General features: G+C 39.5%; 1 protein-coding gene across 1 annotated transcript in view; it reads left to right on the top strand.

Moving 5' to 3' along the window:
• Window positions 1-19,396: 19,396 nt before the first annotated feature.
• LOC111195394 (von Willebrand factor A domain-containing protein 1) overlaps window positions 19,397-24,731 on the top strand; it is a 17,252-nt gene continuing 11,917 nt past the window's right edge. The window contains exon 1 of the mRNA XM_022682519.2: window positions 19,397-19,631. Within this exon, the coding sequence (XP_022538240.2) occupies window positions 19,547-19,631 (85 nt within the window). The 5' untranslated portion in view covers window positions 19,397-19,546. The remainder of the gene's footprint in view (window positions 19,632-24,731) is intronic.

The raw sequence follows: 24,731 nt of genomic DNA, 5'->3' as shown, positions 1-24,731 counted from the left end.
GGCCCTGAGGCAGCAAAGCAGCCCCAAACCATGATGCCCCCTCCACCATGTTTCACAGTTGGGATGAGGTTTTGATGATGGTGCGCTGTGCCTTTTCTCTCCACACATAGCGTTTTTGATTTCACCTCAATTTTGATTTCAGCCAGTAGTGCTGTGGAACATCCAGGTGATCTTTTGCAAACTTTGAAACGTGCAGTTTTTTGTGTGGTATTAGTTTAAGCAGACTGTGTTTGTCTATTGTTGTGACTTAGATGAAGATCAGAACACATATAATGGCCAATTTATGCAGAAATCCAAGTATAATCCCAAAGCGAAGTTTCTAAAGCCAGTCCAGAAAGAAACATGAATAAGATTTAAGGTCCAGGTTAAGATCCTAATGAAGTTTTATGTTTGAAACGAGACTATTCACTTACTGTGTAAAGCTATAATTTAGTTTTTGCACTAATTGGCTCATTCTAATACCAAATGGCAAAGATAAGAAAACTGCTACAGGAAGACGTCTGGCTGACCCACATGGAAACAGCAGCTTTAGCCTTTAGCTCAGCTTAGTTTCAGTTTTTGTCTCAGTTTTAGCAGAGAATTTAAGAATTTAGAGATCTAGAGTAAATTAAAGCCACACTGTCTCTCCAAACTTACTGTAGATCCCTTGAAGAACCAAGTACTCAAGTACTCAATGCATTATTAAGGACGTACACTCTTATACGCTATATATTTCAGGTGGTCTGTTAGCTGTGGTGGGTTTTGCTACTCCACCGGCTCGGCTTTCCGCTCAGCTCTATCTAGCGTACTGAAGATGTTAAATTCAGGTGATTTGGGATTCTGCAGGTGTCCCTTCTTCTAATCCGAACATCTTCCCCAACCCCATACATCTCCTTTACTGCCGGTCTGCTGGAAGCTGCTGATGTTTTATGTGCTGCTGTACAAATCCAACACGCCCGGCTCAGCGGATCGGTGCGCTCCCGCACTGCGGATCATCACGCCGATGGATGGCCGTGTGCTGCGAGAAATCACCACCATTATGAATTCCAAATGGAAAACTGGAGGCATCTCTATTGCCATCCTAAACACCCATCATCCCCCATCCCTCCTCCACCCCCCACACCACCTAACCTCCATCACAACACAGATTAAAGAGGTTAGCAGCTCAGTGACTGATTACCAAATGCCCTTTTTATGCAGATCGCGGAGTAACGTCACCTCAGCCAACTATCCGTAACAATATAAAGTATGCTAATAGGCTCCTGCAACAATCCAGCATCCCATAATGGGTCTTAAATTGATGTTTAATGAGGGAAAGACTGTGAAACGCTCTCCATCACAGCCTCAGGCCTACTCCCGCGGTTCTGACTTTAGCTACAAAGCAGCGTTGAGGGGGTCCTGTGTGTAAATATTCCTCACAGACTGAAGAGATAATCACTCAGTGTGAAGAAATCAACAGCACTGCTGAGAAATAAAGCTGTATTTTAATTTTAAATCATTTTACACAAAACACAAATGCACGCAATTCCCTGATCCAGACTTCCTGATCCCCAGAGAAGTCAATCATCCAACCAGCCGGTTCTATTTGTTTTAAAGTTTACCTCACATAAGAGACCATATAAAAATGACAAGTTTCTTTAATTTTACCAAATTGAAAACCTCTGGAATATAATCAAGAGGAAGATGGATGATCACAAGCCATCAAACCACCAAACTGAACTGCTTGAATTTTTGCACCAGGAGTAAAGCAGCATAAAGTTATCCAAAAGCAGTGTGTAAGACTGGTGGAGGAGAACATGATGCCAAGATGCATAAAAAAAACTGTGATTAAAAACCAAAAGGGTTATTCCACCAAATCTTGATTTCTGAGCTCTTTATTTAAGGTCTGAAAGCTCTGCATCTTTTTTGTTATTTCAGTCATTTCTCATTTTCTGCAAATAAATGCTCTAAATTACAATATTTTTATTTGGAATTTGGGAGAAACGTTGTTTGTAGTTTATAGAATAAAACAACAATGTTCATTTTACTCAAACATAAACCTATAAATAGCAAAATCAGAGAAACTGATTCAGAAACTGAAGTGCTCTCTTGCTGTAGACTGTAGACTTGCAGTGATTATTAACCGTATAGACACTTTCATTCAATTACATATTAGCTCCATTGTAGATTTAATTCCAAACAAATGAATGTAGAAAACCATCTGCTTTAAAAACAATCTGCTCTGCTCTAAGCTCACTGAAGGCTGCCTGAGACTCTTGCTCTGGGAGAAGGGGATGCACCAATGAAACCGCAAAAGGGCGTAACATTGCTTCCCCTGCTGCCCTATAAAATACTCTCAGAGGCTGTGATTGGGTAGTGTACCTCTTGGTGAGAAACATGTCTCTGTGTATCACTGGACTGAGAAAATGGATGTACGATGGTAGCCAGGTCCTCATTACATTTAGACTGCACAGTATATAGGGGGAATTTACACACACACACACACACACACACACACACACACACACACACACACACACACACACAGACACTTCTGCTGCTGAGAGTGTGTGATTAGTTGTGGTCATTAGCAGTGGAGAGCAGAACAGGCTGCAGTTTTACACCAATCAAATATTAAAGAGTCCAGATTTTATGCCTCTATTAGACTTAGAACTAACGCTCTCTCTCTCTCACTCTCTCTATCACACTCTCTCTCTCTCTCTCACTCTCTTTCTCTCTTTCTCCCTCATTTGCCTCTTTTTTGTCCTTTTCCTTCACACTCTCTCTCTCTCTCACACACCCTGAAGCCTCATAAAGTGGTTCTGATTGGTGGATGAGCAGGTGGATGAATTTGTATAATGAGATTTTCACTTTGTGAAAAGAGAAGATGAGTTTATAGTATCTCTCTCTCACACACACACTCTTTCTCACAACACACACGCACACACACACACACACACACACACACACACACACACACACACACATGGATGGATAGTCCAGTCTATTTTTTCTGTTTACATGCAATCAGGCACAAACACAGACGACATGGCGGCAGCTGCACAGCACAGAGTTTCCACTATTATTAACACACACACACACACACACACACACACACTTCTATTAGAGGCATTATGGGAAAATGGAGGACAAATTGATGGGAGAATAAGAACTCTAGATAGAGAACAGAGAGAGAGACACAGTCAGTGGCATTATCTGAGAGAGAGACAGAAAGAGATAAGAGATAATGACATTATTAGAGAGACAGAGACAGAAAGAGAGAGACATTATCAGAGAGAGAGACAGAGAGAGTAAGACTGGCAGTCAGTGACATTATCAGGGAGGGAGACAGAGAGAGAGAGAGACATCAGAGAGAGAGAGAGACAGAGAGAGTAAGACTGGCAGTCAGTGACATTATCAGGGAGGGAGACAGAGAGAGAGAGACATTATCAGAGAGAGAAAGATAGAGAGAGGGAGAGAGAGTGAGAGACAGTCAGTGACATTATAGTAGCAATGGAGACAGAGACACGAAGCGAGAAACAGAGAAAGAGAGAGACAGACAGAGAGACAGTGACATTATCAGAAAGAGACAGAGAGAGAGAGAGAATGAGAGAGAGATGGAAAATGACTCAACATGTATTGTCCTTGACCTTCCTTTGCTTTCCAGAAAAAGGTCTCTCTCTCTCTCTCTCTCTCTCTCTCTCTCTCTCTCTCTCTTTAAAATCTGTGTCTCAGACTCACTTAAATGGTTCTTTAAGTGTCCTGTGGTTATATTTAAGGCTGTGGTTTTATATAAAACCTTGACATCTTATAGAACCTCCTGGTTGCTTAAATGGTTCTTTCTCTGGTTAAAAGCTTCATTATACACAGAGAAAGCTCTTGTCAAAAGTTTTTCATTTATTTACTGCACTGAAAGGGTTCTAGGACTGTGGTTATAAGTGGAAGTGTGTAGTTGGTGCTCAGGTCAGTTTAATTGGCTTTAAAGACATAAATAACAAAGCCTGGTCTACCAAGGCTGGTCGTGCCCTCCAGCCCCAGCCACTAGGTGGCACTCAACCAGCAAAGATTTATCATAAGAGTCAAACAACCACCCATACACCCTCTCAACACTCACTAAAGTTCATTTAACACAAGATAATGAAGAAAAAACATGACTACAGCATCATAGCATCCCATATAACACTGCACTCCAATGGGGTCTAGATGGGACCAATGTAAGTTTGAGGTGGGCTGAATAATTAGGTAATTTTTTGCTTCAAATTTTGCTTCAAGTAATGTTTACTGAAAACTTGAGTTTAGTTATTATGCCTTAATTGTCAGTTAGTTTAATTATTTAAAAGTTTTTGTTTTGCTATATACATTCCTTTGCACAATAATTATACCTAAAATTGTATTCATATTTAGTGTTATTTTTCTATTTTAATTTAAGCAAAATATAGATTTGAGTGAACAGTCATAGCAAAAAAAAAAGCTCACAAAAATGAGGCTTGTTCTTACAGCCTACAGCATAAAGGCAGGCTGGGGGAGTGACTACACACTGAGGGTGAGTGTCAGAAACTGGGGGACACACCTTGTATGCAAATGATGAGTTTCTTTGATTTTAGCAAATTGAAAACCTCTGGAATATAATCAAGAGGAAGATGGATGATCACAAACCATCAAACCACCAAACTGAACTGCTTGAATTTCTGCACCAGGAGTAAAGCAGCATAAAGTTATCCAAAAGCAGTGTGTAAGACTGGTGGAGGAGAACATGATGCCAAGATACATAAAAACTGTGATTAAAAACCAACCAGGGTTATTCCACCAAATATTGATTTCTGAATTTATAAAACTTTATGAATATAATTTTTTTAATTATTTGAGGTCTGAAAGCTCTGCATCTTTTTTTGTTATTTCAGCCATTTCTCATTTTCTGTAAATAAATGCTCTAAATGAGAATATTTTTATTTGGAATTTGGGAGGAATGTTGTCTGTAGTTTATAGAATAAAACAACAAAGTTAATTTTACTCAAACATAAACCTATAAATAGCAAAATCAGAGAAACTGATTCAGAAACTGAAGTGCTCTCTTAATTTTTTTCCAGAGCTTAAATGTATATGTGGCCACAAATATTACCTTAACTCAAATAATAATAATATGATTAATATTAATAGTTGAGTAGTGTATGGAAATATGGCATTTTACCTAAACAGACTTTAGAGAATTGATTTGAGTTCAAACTAATTGTGGGTTTACAGTGAGGCCTTGTTTCACATGGGCATGTTAGCTAAGATATCGAACAAACAATAAGTGGTCTTAATGTTTTGGCTCACACACACACACACACACACACACACACACACACAGCTCATCCTCCCACTGTGTTCTGTTCTGTTCTGTTCTGTTTTGTGCTTTTCTCAGGTCAGAACGGAGCTCCAGCACAAAGCCTCCCTTCAGCGCTCATTACAGCTGCCAAACGCACAGAACACCTCACGCTGTCCTCTCCTCTAATCCTCCACTCCGTCTCTCCACTCATCCCTCGCTCCTGCCGCACCATAAGAGTCTTTCCTGGAACCAACTGTAGCTTCATAATGTCTCTTTCTCTCTTTTTCGCTCTGTCGCTCTCATTCAGTTTCTCACCTCTGCACAGTCTGGTGACGTTTGGCGAAAACAGGTACAAAGGTACAGATACAGCAGGCTAAGCACTGCCACTATAATCGGGAGATGACTTGTTCGAATCCCGATTATACAGCTTGCCATCAGCTGCTGGAGCCCCGAGAGAGCACAATTGGTCTTGCTCTCTCTCTCTGGGTGGGTACAGTACAGTAGATGACGCTCTCTTTTTCCCTCATCACTCCTAGGGTGATGTGGATCAGCACAAGGCAGCGTCTGTGAGCTGATGTATCAGAACCGAGTCACTGTGCTTTCCTCCGAGCGTACAGAATTAGAACTGAAGAGATACGACACGATAAAATCACCAGATTTATTTGGAATGAAAGAACACTGAACCACAGTGCATAAATTAAAAGTAGGGCCATTAAGGTTAAAGCGTTAATGCACGTGATTTATTTAAAATCAGTAACACGTCATTATTTCTTTCATTGAAACACTTTTAAACATTTAATACTCAGCAAATTAAGTTCTAATTCAGATATCCTTAAAACCAAGCTGAGAGGTTTACAGTAAAATAAAAAAAGATTTCTCTGTTCAATTTTTACTGCCTTTTTTTTATCCCAGCGCCCTACGTTACGGCTTTATCTCCTCTCAAACATATGTGTGAAATATGTATACACTAGTATACACTAGTATTTTAATTTTAGACACCATTAATATGAATATAATTACATTTCAATTTAATTTTCATTTCTTAAATTTGTTCTTTTATTTATGTTTAAATATACACTATAAAAACTTGTGTCTTAGAAAGAAAAAATATGATTAAATGCAGTTAATCACGGAATATTGTTGTGATTAATTTGATGATATTTTTTAAATCGGTTGACACCATTAAACATACTTTTAGGCATCTTACACATCTTTTCACCAAAACACCAAACACTAACGGACTGTCACTTTAAAGACTCCCACAGTTCAGCAAACTGCTGACTCAAACACACCTCAGAGAAAGTCACACACTGTAAGAGTGTGTGTGTGTGTGTGTGTGTGTAAGTGTAAGAAAGATGAAGGGCATTCATTTTTAATGCGGGATGGGACTTCCCGAGCTACAGACACTCCTCAGCCTGATTTAACAGCCTTTGTTTCTCGGCTGCTCTTTTATAAACGTCTCGGCGGTTCTGCAGCAGCGTTCCTGTAATGCTGGAATCTGCCGTCCAGCGTAATGAACTCGATCAATCAGAGCGCGGCGTTCCTGCTCCTGTCCCGGAGCCTCGGAGAGTCAGGAGAAAGGCCTCGCGAGAGAAACTGCAGGATGCAGGTGGATTTTACAGGGATATAAACACAGCGGGCCGATAGCGAGGGTGACAGTCTGTTATTAACCAATTACTCTGATCCCTGTAACTAATCCGCTTTACACTCAGAGGGGAATTCCTGCTCTCTCAGGCTAATTATTGCTTGCGTGTGTTTTGGCAGCGCCGGGGTTTTACTGGTGAATACTCTGTTTTGCTGTGAGAAGGCAAACATCTGCACTTTCAGCTCAGCGCACACAAAACTGGGGGTGGAGTCAGATAAACTGGGCCACTTTTTATGGCCCAAATGACTTAAAAGATCATCAAATAATCTACGTATAAGATATAAAGATAATTTTTTAAATAATTAGTATAGAAAATGTGAAAAAGTGGTTCAAATCCCGGTGATGCAGCTTGCCATCAGCTGCCAGAGACCGGGATTTAAACCACATTCTCGGAACCGAGTCGCTGCACTTTCCTCCAAACATTAGCGCTGTGATGCTACTCGGCAATGCTTTATCAGCAGCAGTTCAAAAAGAGGCGGAGTTTGACTTCACATGTATCGGAGGAGGCATGCGCTGGTCTTCACCCTCCTGGTGTTTTGGAGCATCACTAGTAATAGGTGGGAGTCCTAATGAGTGGGTTGGGTAATTGGCCTTGTAAATTGGGGAGAAATTGGGATAAAAAAAGAAAATGTGAAAAATGTAAAAAAGTATAATTGTTATGGAATAATGAGAGTTAGGGCCGTATTTTTTTGCACTCTATAGTGCACCGATCAATTGTGTGCCAACCAGTGTTTGATGTGTTGGGACTACTTTGGCCTGATGTTGGGGTTCTACTGTTGCTTGACGTTGGGACTTTGTTGGTCTGATGTTGGGACTACATTGGCCTGACATTGGATGTCAATCAATGTTTGATGTTGGGACTACTTTGGCCTGATGTTGGGGGTCTACTGCTGCTTGACGTTGGGACTTTGTTGGTCTGATGTTGCCAACCAATGTCTGACATTGGGCCTATGTTGGCCAGACTTTAGTTGTCAACCAGTGTTTGACGTATTGGTCCTACATTGGCCTGAGGTTGGGTGCCAACCAATGTTTGATGTTGAGTCTACATTGGCATGATGTTGGGTGTCAACCAATGTTTGACGTTGGGACTACGTTGGCCTGACATTGGGTGCCAGGCAATGTTTGACGTTGGCCTGCTGTTGGGTGTCTACTATTGCTTGATGCTGGGGGCCAACCATTGTTTGACATTGGGTCTACATTTGCCTGACGTTGGGTGTCAACCAATGTTTGACGTTGGGGCTACGTTGGCCTGCCATTGAATGTCTACCATTGCTTGACTAATAGCTTAAGCTATTGGAAACATGCCTAAAGTGAGATAGCGGATATAGAGGGTTATAAAGCTCTTAGTACTGTGTGGAATGATGGAGCTCCATCCATTACTTCTAGATTGGATGACTTAAGGAGTTAGGGATGAGGTGTGGTGGCCATACGTGCTCCAGAATCTAGTATTCCTGAGACAGTAGAGACAATTACTCCAGAAGGATAACAGAAGCAGGAGAAAAACGCTTCTTTAAATATGTTTTTCTCTTTTCTTTTCACCGTAAAAGACAGAATCAGAACCAGTGCTGCTGGAGAGGAGTTCTGGAGGAGATTAGATGTGGTGTTTGGGTTCCAGAGGAGACTCGGAGGAGAGTGGGTGGACAGTCAGGCATCAGGTGCTCAGTGGGCCATGAAAAGAGAGAGTGGGGGGGGGAGGGGGGGTAAAGGAGGAGATAGTGGGAGATTGACTCCGGTGGGGTAGAGAGAGCAATTAACAGTATGAGAGAGCTTCACAGTCGCTACAGCAACAGGTCCGGCCTCCTCTGCTCTCCTCCACTTACAGTTCTGCATGAGTTCTTTGGGATTTCATACAAAATCTAATGAGTCTTTATATGTGTGGAAATGTATTGAAGATATATTACAGTAAAAGAAGATTCTAGTTTAAATCCTGTTGGTTCCTCTAGCCTGGATATAAAATGAGATTGAGAGGTTTGAAGGAGTACAGGTTCTGTGTGGTCCCTGATGGATGACTAAAGTCACCTGGAATTCAGGCTTTCAGTTAACAGCTGTGTTGAACTCCTCAAGAGTTAATTACTTGAATTGCTTGTCTCTTAATAAAGTGTTTGAGAGCATCAGTTAAAGTAAAGTAGTGAAGAGGTAGAGTTACAGGTATACAGTGAACAGTGAATATTTGAGTAATGTTCTAATCCAGATTATGGCAACTACTCAAATAAGTAAAGAAACGTAATTTCAAGTACAATCATTATGGCGAAACTGGCTCTCATCAGGACCGCCCCAAGAAAAGGAAGAGCAGGAGTTTCCTCTGTTGTACAGGATAAGATCATCAGAGATACCAGCCTCAGAAATCACAAGTTAGCAGCTCCCCAGATTAGAGCACCTAAATGCTTCTTCTTCACAGAGTATTTTGGTTTGTTTAACACTTTTAAGTTACTACATGAGGCGCGCAAAAGAGCTGCACTGTTAAAATACCAACACGCCAAATTCAGAGCGCACTTGGCTTTTGAAGGGAATGGCAAATGATACACTGATTGGTTTACACTCCCATGATTAGTCAAGAGAATTTGTTTGTGCCTTTTGCGAGTTTTAAGCTGCACAAGGTGTACTTTTCCCATGGTTATGATAGCAAAGACACACTGACATGCCCTAAATCTTGCTGCGTGGTGCTCAGTTGACCCGTCTAGCAGACAACAGTCTCTCACAAAGAGGTACACTACCCAACAGTAGCCTCTGAGAATGCTAATAACCAAATCGGCCTCTCTGTGTGTCTCTATTCTCAATGAGACCCGGTCAAAGTAATAGTCTCTCAGTTTCAAATATCTCTAGACCTCTCTCTTTCTCTCTCTCTCTCTCTCTCTCTCTCTCTCTCTCACACACACACACACACACACACACACACACATACACACACAGTACCTGAGCTCTGAGAAGGCCTGTGGGCCAGGGTGTTGGCGTCATTAAAGGTGTGGGTGTGTGTGTGTCTCTTTTTACACTGAAAAGTAAATGATAATAAATAGTCTAACCACAATGTGTGCACTTACTTGCAGAAGTGTGTGTGTGTGTGTGTGTGTGTGTGTTTGTACATGTGCTTATAATTTCTGTACAGTTTATCCCCCAGTCCATACAATCCATTTAAGAACAATTTAAGGCTTATACTTGTCCATTCAGTCTACAGCAGCTTAGCTCCACCCATTCAGCCTACAGCCTACTGATGAGCGTGGTGGTCTGGAAGTGAGGTGTGTTTAGGTAAATTTCTGTTAAATTTTGTACATTTCTGGTGTGTTGCTATTTTGGCAGCAGAAAACACAGGTGCTCCACTGACTGAAATGAACCTAGACAACAGTCAATTGTCAGAGTTCAATTAACTCAACAATAAACAGAAAAAAGAATAAAATAATATTACTGTTCCCTTAAATGAGCTGCTGGTGTATCTTCACAGTGTGAACGAGCAGCTCAGTATCTGTCTCTGCTGAGATGCACAAAAGTGCCACACCCATGGTTAATAAAGGTAATTAGTTTAGCAGTTTAGCCCTGCCCATTTAGGCTACAGTAGTTAAGCCCCGCCCATTCACCCTACAGTAGTTTAGCCACGCCCATTCAGCCTACAGCAGTGTATAGCCCCACACTTACTCTGATCACTCACTGCCTCAGGGTGGTGGGCGATCTATGCGACAGACTGACAATCAAACATACACTGACAACAGGATCAGACAGGTCTTACACACACACACACACACACACACACACACACACAAACACGCACACACACACACGCATGTGCGCACACACACACACACATATCTTGGTGAAGTTGATGATTGAAAGATTTAAAAAAAAGAATGTGAAATCCAACCACAGTTACACTCTCTCACTTCACTGGAAACCTATTCTCTCTCTCTCTCAGTCTTTTTCTGTCCTTCTTTCTCTCTCTCTCTCTCTCTCTCTCTCTCTCTCTCTCAGAAAGACAGCTGGTGAAGTAAGAAGAGAGGAATGTAGAGGAATGATGTAAATGTCATGTCTTTGTTCCTGCTGTGCTGAAGAATACAGCTCCATCATTACATCAGGAAGAAGAAGACACTTTCTCTCTCTCTCTCTCTCTCTCTCTCTCTCTGTCTCTCTCTCTTTCTATCCCTCTATCTCTCTCAGTCTCTCTCTTTCTATCTTTCCTTTCATCTGTTTTCTTTATCTCTCAATATCTCTCTTCCTTTCATACCATTCCATTCACCTCATACTAACAAAACTCAACAGCTCTATTGTTCTATTGTTCATCTGTTCTGATTATTTCTGCACTGACTCTCTGTTTCTGTTCACATTTAGGGATTAATAATCAATTATTAATCAATTATTCACAACCTAAAAAATGTTGGGACAGCACCAATAGGAAAATACAGACAAATTAAACGCCAAGTGGGTTCTTTTTAGATTTATTTTGACTTTTATTTAATTGCAAATAAATTTAATTCAATGTTTTTCTTTATTTCTTTATTTAATTTATTTTCTACAATGTAGATTAAAACTTTTATTATTTAATTCATTTATTTACATCAATTCCTGCATTTTTAGCCTGCACCACATTCTAAAAACAAACTGGGACGGGACTAATCAGGGCTATTTCAAAACTATGACGTGATTTCATAATAATTGAAATATTATTTAAAATACATTGAGTCAACAGATCATTATAATTGTGATTATTTGGTTCAAAGGCAGTATAACCCCAAATAAACCCCTCTGTTTGGTTTTCTCTTCCTCTCTCTCTCTCTCTTCGTCTCTCTCTCTCTCTCTTTCTCTCTCTCTCTCTCTCTCTCTCTCTCTCTTCGTCTCTCTGTAGATCTTATCACTCTCATATGCTTCAGCTTGACTGAAATGAGGATGGATTTCATTTTTAATTTCATTAATCAGATCCTAATCACATCATAATTTGATGAATAGCTCTTTCAGAGCTGCACTGAACCCGATACTTAACAACCCCCCCCAGCGCCTCAGCCACGACAATAACTAATAACATCAACAATTATAGTTAACAACTAAATCACCAGCAACAACATCTACTGTATTAACAATTACAATAATAACAACAAACACAATGACAACACTTACAATAGCATTACATCCATACCCACTCCTTCTGCATCAGCATAAATAACTATAACAATAACAATTACAACAATAACAACTTAATTACCGTATTTTTCGCACTATAAGGTGCACTGATGATTTTTGGGAAAATTAAATGATTTTATGTGTGCCTTATATATATACTGTATAACAGGTGTCACAGCTGAATAGGACTCAGACACACGCAGATGCACTTTAGGAACTCAAAAGAAGTCAAAAAGAGCAAGGTCAACACAGGTAAACAGCAGCAAGAGAGAGTAAACATACCATGTGCAAAAATCCGTCCGCGGGTCATACACAACAAGGCAATATCAGAAAGCAGGCAAAAAACTAAGAAATGCTTTGTAGAGTGGAAAAAACAACAATACTCTTTAAAGAGTAAGAAAAGTGAAGGCATATATATAGGGAGTGTAACAGGTGAAATCAGTATTCAGGTGATTGGCCTCCTGCTAGTGGTTTAATGCCACGTATTGATAGAAAATGAGACAATCTAAAGTATATTGATGTGATATACTGTAATATCGATATTTGGTCCCACCCCTAGCATCACTAAAATTAACTACAGCATCTCAACAACGTTAATAACGGTCCACATCATTAACAAAATAATAAGAATTAAGAATTGAGCCTGGTTTAGTGTGTGTTCATGCCGGTGTGGACTGGAAAATAAAAAAAGAAAAAAAAGGAAAAGATGAAATGAATTAAAATACAGATGAGAGATGAAAGGGGTCACTTTCTTTCATCTGTGATGGTCAGAGTGTGTTAGTGAGAGCAGAGGTGAACGGGGGTCTCGCTGTTTTGCAGCCACTCGTAAACTGCAGCACAGCAGCGCAGCGGAACAATATCACTGCACTGACATTTAGCCTGCTCTCAACATGTGCTTTTGCTGCTGCCTGTTTGTGTGTGTGTGTGTGTGTGTGTGTGTGAATGCAGGCTTTGTCTCAGCCTGACTCACTCAGTCCACACAGAGTGAGCTCCAGCTTTCCGAAACCTCGTCCAGTTCCGATACAAAAACACTCACTGTGCTGGAAACAATCAGAACAGCAGATAGAAGATGATCAACAAGAGCTACAGTGTCATCAGCTCATCTCTCTTTTCTTTCTGTCTCATTCTTTCTCTTGCCCCCATTTCTCTTTCTCTTTTCTCACCCACTCGTTTTTGTTCTTTTAGCATCTCAGCGCCCTGTTTTAGCATCAAATGTGCACCGTGCAGCTTGATTTAGGGCATGTCAGTGTGTCTTTGCTATCGTAATGACGGGAAAAGTACACCTTGCGCATCTCAAAACGAACAAAATGCATGTACTAATTCTCTTAATTAATCACGGGTGTGTTTTGGCTGTAACATGAAATAAACCGCTACCTGGACGCGTCAAATGCTTGTCAGCAGAGGAAAGTGACCTGCTCTCAGTGTGCCTGCATTGCCAAGATAGCAATAAACGCCTAAATAAACTGCTGACGTCCGTCTAGTCAGGGGTGGGCAATTCATTTTCCCAAGGGCACACATGAGAAACTGCAACAGCTTTAGAGGGCCAGACTAATATAATTAGCTCAGTCTGCACAATACATATATACTGTAGGCCTATACAGCATTTATAATAACCCTTTTTATATAGAAAAATTATAAAATTAAACAGGGGTCGGCATTAGGCAGCCTGTGGGCCAGATGTGGTCCGCAAGCATGACACATCTGGCCCGTGAGGTTATTTGAGCTATAATGAACGGTAATGAAAAAATAATAATAAAATAAAAGGCTTCTCTGGTGAGCTTTTGTTTACATTCCTTCCCTGTCTCTCTCTGTCACACTTTATGTGACTTTAGTTTCTGTTTTTTCTCGTTTTTCCACCCGTTCTCAAGCTTCATATCTCCTTATAAGGGCTTTTTTTCCCGGTCGTGTCCCAATTCACAAGCCAGGGCAGCGTGGTGTATTGGAGCGCGACCCTGAGGACACGGGTTCGATCCCTCGTGGGTTCCTTTCCTCTTGGGTTCCCCTTCGTTGGAAGTGTGCTTCTGAAAGATCTCTGTATAAATAGCTAACAAGCCCGATCCCTTCCTCTAACGAGAATCACAGAGTAACAACCGTGATTCATCACATGTAAAGCCACATGTGCCTCAATGTACATGTGATTCACTGACTGATCTTTACATCATTATACACAGCTGTCCACCAAGTAACACACACACACACACACATTTACTACACACTACACACTCGTGTCTGAGTGAGAGGAAGTAGGAGGGGTTCAGAGCAAAAGAGCAAAGTTTCCATTATAATTTCTTCCTGTAATAATCACACTTTTACTATTTGGAAAAAATCTCTCACACTCTCTCTCTCACACACACACTTACAAACACACACACACTTACAAACACACACACTCACACACTCACAAATACACAGAGTGCTCTTTACTGTCCATAAATAAAGGCTGTGGTCAGTAATAAAGCAGTACGGCTGCAGAGAGAGAAAGCACTATGACATTTACACACCTCTCTCTCTCTTTCTTTCTCTCTCTCTCTCTCTCTCCTGCACCCCCTTCTCTTTTTCTCTCCATACATGTGTCAATATAAGTGTACCCTCTATATTGAGTACTGTTACAGTACTATGCAAAACCTCTTTTTTATATATATATATAATTTTATTACTATCACTAGTGATACCAAAACACAAGAAGAGTGAGGACTAGCACACGCCTCCTCAACACATGTAAAGTCAGACTCCGCCTCCCTTAGCGCATCACAGCGCTAACGCTCGGAGGAAAGCACAGCGACTCGGTTCTGATACATCAGCTCACAGACGCAGCCTCGTGCTGATCCACATCACCCTAGGAGTGATGAGGGGAAAGAGTGCCATCTACTGTACTGTACCCACCCAGTGAGAGCAAGACCAACTGTGCTCTCTCGGGGCTCTGGCAGCTGATGGCAAGCTGCATGACCAGGTTTCGAACCAGCGATTTTCTCTATTATAGTGGCAGCCCTTTAGACCGCTGCACTAAGTCCCTCAAGCCCTTATGGTATCTTTAATGCACTTTAATGCTAAGTCTATAATTTAACAGCTTACATTTCTATTTTATTAGGTAGCCTGTCTAATGTTAGCTACTGAACCGAAGGATTGGTTAATGACAAACGAGCAGGTCAGTTTCCTCTGCTGAGAAGCGTTTGTTGGACACGTCCAGGTAGCTGCGCTGTTAAAATAGCAAACCGCCAAATTAATCAAGAGCTCACCTGACTCTTAAAGGGAATAATGAGCAAGGTTATTGCATGTTACGCCCAAAATTAACCACATCCATGATTAATTAAGATTGATTAAGAGATTTAGTACATGACGTCTGCTGTATAGTACCATTTTAGTACTAGAAATATATATTTTTATTACTGTAAAAATGCTTAATACTACTTAAGAATATTTTTGTATTTTAATCCACATTGATATTGTATTTATATAGCACGGTTCTGGAAGGAATTAACTTTAACTTTTTTTATAGTACCCTGTATTCATACCTGTGTGACCTTGGTGAACTCTATTTACTCATTTACACACACATTTCTCCCTCTCTTTATCTCTCTCTCCCTCTCTCTCTCTCTCTCTCTCTCTCTCTGTACTGTACTGGTAAGTGAATAGACAGACAGCTGTGAGGTGCAGATTAGTGTCTTCTGGAGTTTCGTGTTTGTCTTTCCTGTCTGGGCACGACACCATTCTGCCTCTTTAGCATGCAGAACGAGATGTGTGTGCGTGTGTGTGTGTGTGTGTGTGTGTGTGTGTGTGTGTGTTTTGAACCATAAAATTCTTACTCCCAATGATAAAGTGCATTATAAACAACACCATTCATCTCTGTCCCTCTCTTTATCTCTATGGAACGCTGCTCCTGCACCTGAGGAATGAAGCTACTTAGCATTAAAAGCTCGGTCACTAATAAAGCTGTGAAATTCTGCGGCCTATTTTATTTTCCTATTTCCCAGTCTGTCAGGTTTTCTGGATGTTCTTAGAGTGTATCAAACGTTGCTGCAACATCATCTCTGTGATAAATTTTTTAATTTTTAGTTTTGGGAATGTTACTTTCAAATTTCCATAATATTAGTATCTTTCTAGCTGGGAATATTATGTCAGAAACGTTGTAATAACGTTGTAATTAAATCCAATATTATGTCACACATTTTTTTCTGTAGCATATACCTTCTGCTAAACATTGTTAAACGTTCTCATAACGTTCTCTGTTAGCTGGGAAGTTGATGTGTTATCTTCAGGTTAGAATTTTTTGGATCATAGCTAATGTATTACTTTGAGGTTGATTAAACTATAATAAACGATAATGAAAAAAACAAAAAAAATAAATAAAATGCTTTTCTGGTGAGCTTTTGTTTACATTCCTCTCCTGCCTCTCTCCCTGTCGCTCACAGCGTGACTTAAGTTTCCTACCTATCTCCTTATTAAGGCGTTTTTATTTTATTCTTTCATATTAATAAAGTTTTAAGAGTTCAGAAATCAATACTTGGTGGAATAACCCTGGTTTTTGTCATACCTGTCAAATCTCCCGTTTTGGCCGGGAAACTACCGTATTTTACTCCTCTTTCCCGCCGTCCTCCCGTATTAGTATTTTCCCGTAAATTTCCCGTATTATAATAAAATTTTAAAAGCTTTATTATTGAGGAGACAGGGCACTGACCGCTCTGTGTCTCTTAACCAATCGTGGTACCGGTTCAAGGAGAAAGTCCCGCCTTTCAGGAGAAACAGCCAATCAGCTTGCTGGTTTTGCGGAGCGCAAATGAGGGTCAGTGTGGGGAAGACGTCTCGCCCCCCGCTGTGAGTTCAGGCAGCTAGTCGGAGCAGCTGATGTTAAAACATGGATATACGGAGATTTTTCTAAGAAAGGTAAGGGTAGGCTAATCATGTAAACTGTGAGGAGATTTTTCTGATAGCTGCTTAAAAATACTCGTCTCCGAATAAAAACACACAGATTAAACCTTTTAAAAATTAAAACCGAAATTAACTGAAATGATCAGAAAGAAGTATTAATTAAAAAGTATTAATTATGTAGACCCCATTAGAACTCATTTTTACTGATGGAATATATCTGGTCCATGTCTTTTTAGTAAAAGCTCATGATACTATTTTTAGGTCACCAACAGTCAATTTGCAGAATTTGTGCACCCTTTGTTCAATTTTAAATCCATTAAATAAATAAAACATATATCATATAAAAGAGTGCATTTATGCCAAAAAAGACATGAAATCTTAACTTTTTTAAATATCTAGAAAAGGGTTATTAATTTGGCTGTATTAAAAGAATGACATATGTAGGAATGTCCACAAAATTTCAGTGTCAACAAAGGTAGGCCTATCAGATTCTGATAATCTAATTGTAGTGTGTAAGTGGTTTGCATGTGGTTTTCTTAGATTTCTTGTAAACCTGTCTTAAAATGTAAGGGATACTGAACCTTCGTTGGGCTGGTGGGACGGCTTTAATTAGACGTAGGAAAATATCCCTTATTTTTAAATCTAAAACTTGACAGGTATGGTTTTTGTTCACAACATGCATCTTGGCATCATGTTCTCCTCCACCAGTCTTACACACTGCTTTTGGATAACTTTATGCTGCTTTACTCCTGGTGCAAAAATTCAAGCAGTTCAGTTTGGTTTGATGGCTTTTGGTCATCCATCTTCCTCTTGATTATTATATTTCAGAGGTTTTTAATTTGGTAAAATCAAAGAATCTCATAATTTTTAAGTGCTCTCTTATTTTTCCAGTGCTTTATAAGTATATATATCCAATAATCAGACGATTAGTGGATTATTTTATTGTACGGCTGTAAAATGTGGCGTTAAAGCCCAAGTTATCTTGTGTTAAAGAAATGTGTGTGTTACAGATCTGTGAGAATACAGAGAGCTTAGCTGCTCACAGATTTGTTTTATTAGCTGGACGTTTTTAAGGTACGTTATATTTTGTTTGCACTGGATACATTCTTTCTGAATCAGCTGCGGGTGGAGAAGAGATTGCGGTTTGGTTCTCGTGAATGCCTTGACTTGTCCTGCTCAATTTAGCCTAAACGTCTGAGGAGTTAATGACACACAGGGATCAGGGGAGGATATGAATGCTACACAAACACAAATCAACATTTAGAGCCAGAATACTGAATATAATCAAGAGGAAGATGGATGATCACAAGCCATCAAACCACCAAACTGAACTGCTTGAAGTTTTGCACCAGGAGTAAAGGCAAAAAATTATCCAAAAGCAGTGTGTAAGACTGGTGAAGGGGAACATGATGACAAGATGCATAAAACTGTGATTAAAAAAAAAGGGTTATTCCACCAAATATTGATTTCTGAATTCTTAAAACTTTATGAATATGAACTTGTTTTCTTTGCATTATTTGAGGTCTGAAAGCTCTGCCTCTTGTTTGTTATTTCAGCCATTTCTCATTTTCTGCAAATAAATGCTCTAAATGACTTAATAATTTTATTTGGAATTTGGGAGGAAAATTGTCTGTAGTTTATAGAATAAACCAGTAATGTTCAATTCACTAAAACATATACTTGTAAATAGCAAAATCAGAGAAACTGTGGCCAGAGCATCCTTGACGAGTAAATCGAACTCGAAAATTTCCCATTGGCTCCTGGCACCATCTATTTGCATAGTGAATGTTATAATGCAACAACAAAGGAATGAATGGTGAAATTATCAAATGTAGACATTCGCCTTAGCAACCATCACAGATACCATAGCAACACCTTAGCAACCAACTAGCAACACCTTAGCATCACCTAGAAACCACTTAGCAGCACCATAGCAACCACAGAAATACCAATAAGTAAATGAAATATTAAAGTCAATATGATTGTTGCTGTTGTTAATGGAATTTCTGTTATTATACTCCATAATGTTATTACTAATACCACTATTATTGTGCTCCAGTTATTACTGCATTTATTACAGTACAAATACTGTTATTATTGTTGTTAATAATGTTGTTCCTGTAAATACTGGTATTGCTGTTAGTACTGTTAGTTTTTTGGTGGTGTGTGTTTGTAATGGGTTTTTATTGTTAAGCCCGGACAAGACTTCAGATTAGAGATCAGATTAGGAACTGAATAAAAATGAAAACACACAGCCCACACACACACACACACACACACACACTCCTACCTGTTCCCAGCCAGCTCTCTGCACACCTGAGCTGTGTACCTGTTCAGGTGTGCTGAGGGTTAAAGTTCTGAATTAGACTGAGGGTCTTTTTTTACTCTTTAAACTAAAGAAAGTGATTTATTGACACTAAAATAAAAAGTGGTTTAAAAAGGTGTAAGCCAATAGGGGAGGGGCCGGAGGTGAAGGGGGCGTGGCCAGACAGACTGCATATTCTTCACTCTGAGAGAAAGAGAGAGAGAGAAAGAGGAAGATTAAACAGAGTATCGCTGGACTGGAGTTCACGCGCAAACTTTTTCGGTCCGGGGAAAGGGCACGCGCGCGCTCGCGTTCATGGACAGGTGAGAGCTCCTCGCGCCGTGCAGCTTTCCCCGCGCGAACCATGAGGAGGCTCCCGCTCGTGGGGCTGCTCACCCTGAGCGCGTGCCTGCAGCTCGCCTGCGCGCGCAGTGACGCACCTGGCACAGGTAAGGTCCGAGTGCACGCGCTGGCACGCGAGGCATGCCACACAGACACACAGACACACACACACTAATAATCATTAATTGTAAGCTTTAGCTGCATGTGTATTTCTTTATCACTCTGTGTGTGTGTGTGTGTGGGTTTGTCATTAGATATATGTCTAACTGGACAGTCTGTAATACACACACACACACACACACTCACAGAGACTCACAGTAAATCATTCATGTATTAAAGGAAATTATTACCTCAACCCTCTGAATTACCTCAGCTTCCCTTACAGGGGAACTCCACCAACTTTCAAAATTTCCAAAAATTCCCTCCAGTTAAGCAATTAAGATGTGAACAGACAGGATCAATCAAAACGGGGTTTTTTATGCAAAATGCTCAAAATAAACCAGTTGAAATCAGACATCTAAACCATTAAAAATCCCTTTACTTAAAGTTATTAAAACAAATGGCTATGCAGATTTTAAAAACATATTTTATCTGCATAGACCTTGGTGAAAAAAATAATATACTTAATGGTATTTGAAACATATTGAGAAATGTCGAGCTATGCTGAAAATATACTAACAGACTTATGGACTTACTTAAAATATATCAAAAGTGCATTAATGGTATGCTTTTATCAAATGTTTGAAAGTAAACTTTGATCATACTTTTTTTAAGTACAATATAGTGTATTTAAAAAACAATAGACTACTTTTAAGTACACTTTTGGTTTAATGTACTTTAATTATACTAAAATAATTATTTCCAAATATACTTTTGTGCATTTTTAGCAAAGTGTTTTAAAAACAACTGTTGCTGTAGTTCACTTAAAGTACAATGTATCATGTAACTTTTTAAAAAGTAAATTAAATTACTACTACTAATAAAAAAACTAAAGTAAATTTGTAACACGCTACAAATTGTAGTACAGTATATTAATATATATATTTTATACCTAACAAAGTACGCTAGAAGTGTGCTATACTTACAAAAGACAGGAACAAGAAGCATATTTGTACTCTAATGTAAATAGATCACATATATTTAACATCAATTCTTAGTACATCCCTAATATACCTGGTGTATAATAGTAGTACCGGTGTAATAGCACAATTTAAGTAAGACTTGTACTATTTTTATACAGTTAAAGTATAAAAATTACAAAAAAGTTGTTCCATTTTAGCACTCTTTAAATATACTGATTAATAATAATGTGGCTAAGAACACTTTAGTGCACTAGAGCATAATAATGCTTAGTATACTTTAATCTACTTATTTCACCAGGGGAATGGTAATGTTTAATCAGATTTGTGGCTAAATTAAATCAATATAGACAGCAGTTCACATGTTGTTAGCATGTTGTAGCATTCCATTAGCATTAGCCAGCACTAGTCTGGATCACTTTACCTCTCTCAAATACTTGCTGCCCTAATAATTATATATATAAATAACTGAGGAGTATGAGTGTCTGCTTAAATCGGTTCAAATTAGTACCAAACCAGGGTTTTTTGGCCTTATTCTCCATTAATCTAAATGAGCTTTTAATCGTGCAAAGGATTATTGATTTAATTGGTTGTGACCATCTATATAATTATTCTCTTACTAAAGAACCCTTTAGAAAGATTATCTAGCTAAGATTAACTAGTTTTAGCTGAAACGCCGTGTTTGGCTCCCTGCACTGGAGAAAACTACTCAGCTCCAAATCCGTCTTGTAGTCCTTCTGGTACTTGTGTGTTTTACTCTGTATTTGGTAATGAAGGATCATGGGGCATCTTGAGACAACATAAGACAAATACAATTCCCAGCAGCAGATCTGAGGATGAGTTCTAGAGGCTCAGGCTGCAGATCAGAGCATGACCTTGTATTTCTGGCCGTTACACTGTTGTGGAGTTACAGCAGCACCTGTGTCTACAGCGCATTGGAGTAAGGCTTTAATATCTTTTATTGTTTTTTATGAAGCAGTCTGAGCGTTTTATACTCACAGACTGAAAGGCCAGCAGCACTGAGAACCACTTTAAGAAGAAGGCTAAAGCAAAAACACACTTTCAGGGCTTTAACCAGAACTGGTCCACTCTTCTCCAGGGTCCAGAGATTCTGCCCTGCTACCTGAAGTCTGTGAGCCAAAATTTAATCATCCATTACATCCATATACTTACTGTCTCTAGCCTGCTCCTCACAGAGTTACTGCTTTCCTGCTGGAGATTCACTATGATTCAATAAAAACACACTTAACAATGCAGATGTAGAATATAAGGTGGAATAACTAAAACAGTAAGACATTAAGACACTCATTCACAGTTTAAGGTGGTACTGAAGCTCTGAAGACCTTAACCTAGCACTTGGAAGTAACTACTTCACGTAATAAGGTGTAATGGAATGGTAAGGATATTCCAGAGTATATTTGGAGGAGTTTAAACGAGTACCAGACAGTATAAAACTATTAGTATGTGACCACAAATTGATGCAAAGTTGAGACGAGTTGGCCTTTTTTTTTTTTTGGCCCAACCACCACCCCCCCTCTTCGGAGGACAATTAATACTTTATTTTTATTTATTTATTTTATTTATTATTATTATTATTATTATTATTATTATTATTATTATTATTATTATTATTATTATTATTATTATTATTAATTTTTTTTTTTTTTATATATATATATATATATTTTGTGTGGATATAGTTGTGGGAGTTCAGGGTTGGAAGGATCGGAGTGTGAGGTACAGGAGGGGGGTACAAGAAGAAGAAAAAGAAAAGAGAAAAAAAAAACTAAACAAAAAACAAACAAACAAACAAAAAAATAATAATAATAAAATAAAATAAACATAAAATAAACAAACATACATATATACACATACTCACATATCTAACTATACATATGCTTATACATATACACACATACATAAATATACATACATATTAATACATACACATAAATACATACACACACACGCACAGTTACTTCTATTCTATTGTTTTTTGCAAAAATATGTCATGTGTTACGGATTATGTCATGAAATGCCTACCACAATGGAGGCAAGAAACCGCCACCATGCCCCTGCGATCCAGAGGCAGATAGGGAAGAACCCAGTGGACCCAGACCATCCACAGCCCATTAGGAGCCCAGAAGACCCGCGGCCACACATCCCGATGGTAACCATGTGCACACCCCAGATGAGGACGGGGGAGACTCCAGACGAAGCCCCCATGGCAAAGAGCAAGAGTCCAGAGAGCCAAAGGAAGCGAGCAGCCCACCCCTCCGGCAGGCCAGCACCCCCTGCACGAGCCGAGCATGCGGCCCCCGAGACCCCAAGCACCCGGGAACAGCCCGACACCCGGCAGGCCCCCCCCCCCCCCCCACGCCAAGGGGGCCCAAGCCACCCCCAGGCCACGGCCACCAAGGGGGCGGGCCAGAGACCACATTAGGGCATCCGGCCACGCACCCATGGACCCACGGACGCCCACCCCCCCAAGAACGGCAGTGACGATCGGCGGAGAGCAGCGTGGAGCGGTAGGGAGGGCAAAAAACCCGCCCTACGCAACCATGTCCCACAGGTGTCCATGCTCAGTCAGCCCCAAACCCAGGACCAACTGTTCACGCACACATGCACATTCACAGTTGGCCTTTAATGCAGATGCTAGGATGCTAGATGCTAACATTGCTAACAATCATTAAACTCATGCTATGCTCCATTTGAACTTCAAGCTCCAATTGGCAATGCCTTTGATAGATGGAGACTTAAAGCTTGGAGCCCAGAAGGACTACAAGACGGATGCAGATCTGGTTAATTTTCTTCTGAACAGGTAGCTGCCAGTGGTGGGTCGTCTTATTAATAATGTTTCTGACAGTAATAAAAATTATTATTTCTTCTATCTGTCTATAAGTGTCTCTTTAAATCAGTCGCACACAGAGTTACTGGGTTGTTTGGATTGGGAAATATTTTAACTGGACTACTCGTCATAAAACACTAGTAAATAATGTCAATTTTAAGAACTACCACAAAAAAGTATAGGTATACAACAGGTCAGAAACCACCTGTAGCTGCAAGTTGAGTAAAATATTAAATTTAAATGGAGAGCAAGAAATTATGCATGACCCTAAATAAATATACTAAACTAAAGAACTAAAGAAGTCCTTTCACTTTACTTTAAACTCTCAGATTCGAGACTTTATATTCTAAGTCACGTCGGATTAATTTAAGGCTCACTTAGCTGGAACCCAATCTGTGTTGTGTTGTTTAGCCTGCAAGCTAACTTATCTAAGCCTGCGAGTCTGAACACAACAAATCCTGTTACATTTAGCCTTTCTGTCACTAAAACACCAGTTGCTTAAATTCTCTCTGAAAGACACGTGTTTTTATCCTTAATTCTTGTGTCAGAAACTTTTTGGAACTTTTCAGAAGCAGCTTGGGAGGAAAGTTCCAAATCTGATATTTATTCTTGGCTGTTCACACATATTTTGGTAACACTTTATAATACTGTTCCATAGTTAATAGGTAACTAAGCAGTAACTAAGTAATAGTGCAGCATTGACCCTTAAATCCCCTCTATTAAATACCAGAGAGTACTGAGTAATTACTCAGTAGATAGTACTGAACTAATGATTATAGTACTTCACTATTAACTCCACATGAATTACTGAGACTTACATATCTCCTGGAGAACTACTGACTAATTATGTCTACTTTATAGTAACTAATCATTAATTACTGCTTAAATCAACGTTAAATACTCAGCTGAAAACCCTTATATGGCACCTGGGAACTATGGATTTAAATCAGTGTACTCAAACTCAAAAATTATTATCAGTGTTGAAATTAAAGGCATATTTGAATAAAGCCGGTGACACTGTTTGTAGTAGTAGTAGTAACCTTAATTACTTTGTTTTCCTCAGTATCTTCCAAATATTAGCAACATATAGTAAAATACTATAGATAGATAGATAGATAGATAGATAGATAGATAGATAGATATATAGAGATACTGTATTAAATTAACAGAGGGAAAGTGAGTAATCAGGTTTATCTAAAACAGTAGAGGTGCTTTAACTCCATTATCAGGTGAAGCATCTGTTCTGTATTTGAGCTGATGTTTATCTGTGAAAGAGCTTC

The sequence above is a fragment of the Astyanax mexicanus genome, chromosome 24 (assembly GCF_023375975.1).
Source record: "Astyanax mexicanus isolate ESR-SI-001 chromosome 24, AstMex3_surface, whole genome shotgun sequence".
Lineage (NCBI taxonomy): Eukaryota > Metazoa > Chordata > Actinopteri > Characiformes > Acestrorhamphidae > Astyanax > Astyanax mexicanus.
Note: the sequence above shows the minus strand (reverse complement) of the source record. Positions and strands in the feature narration are given on the sequence as shown.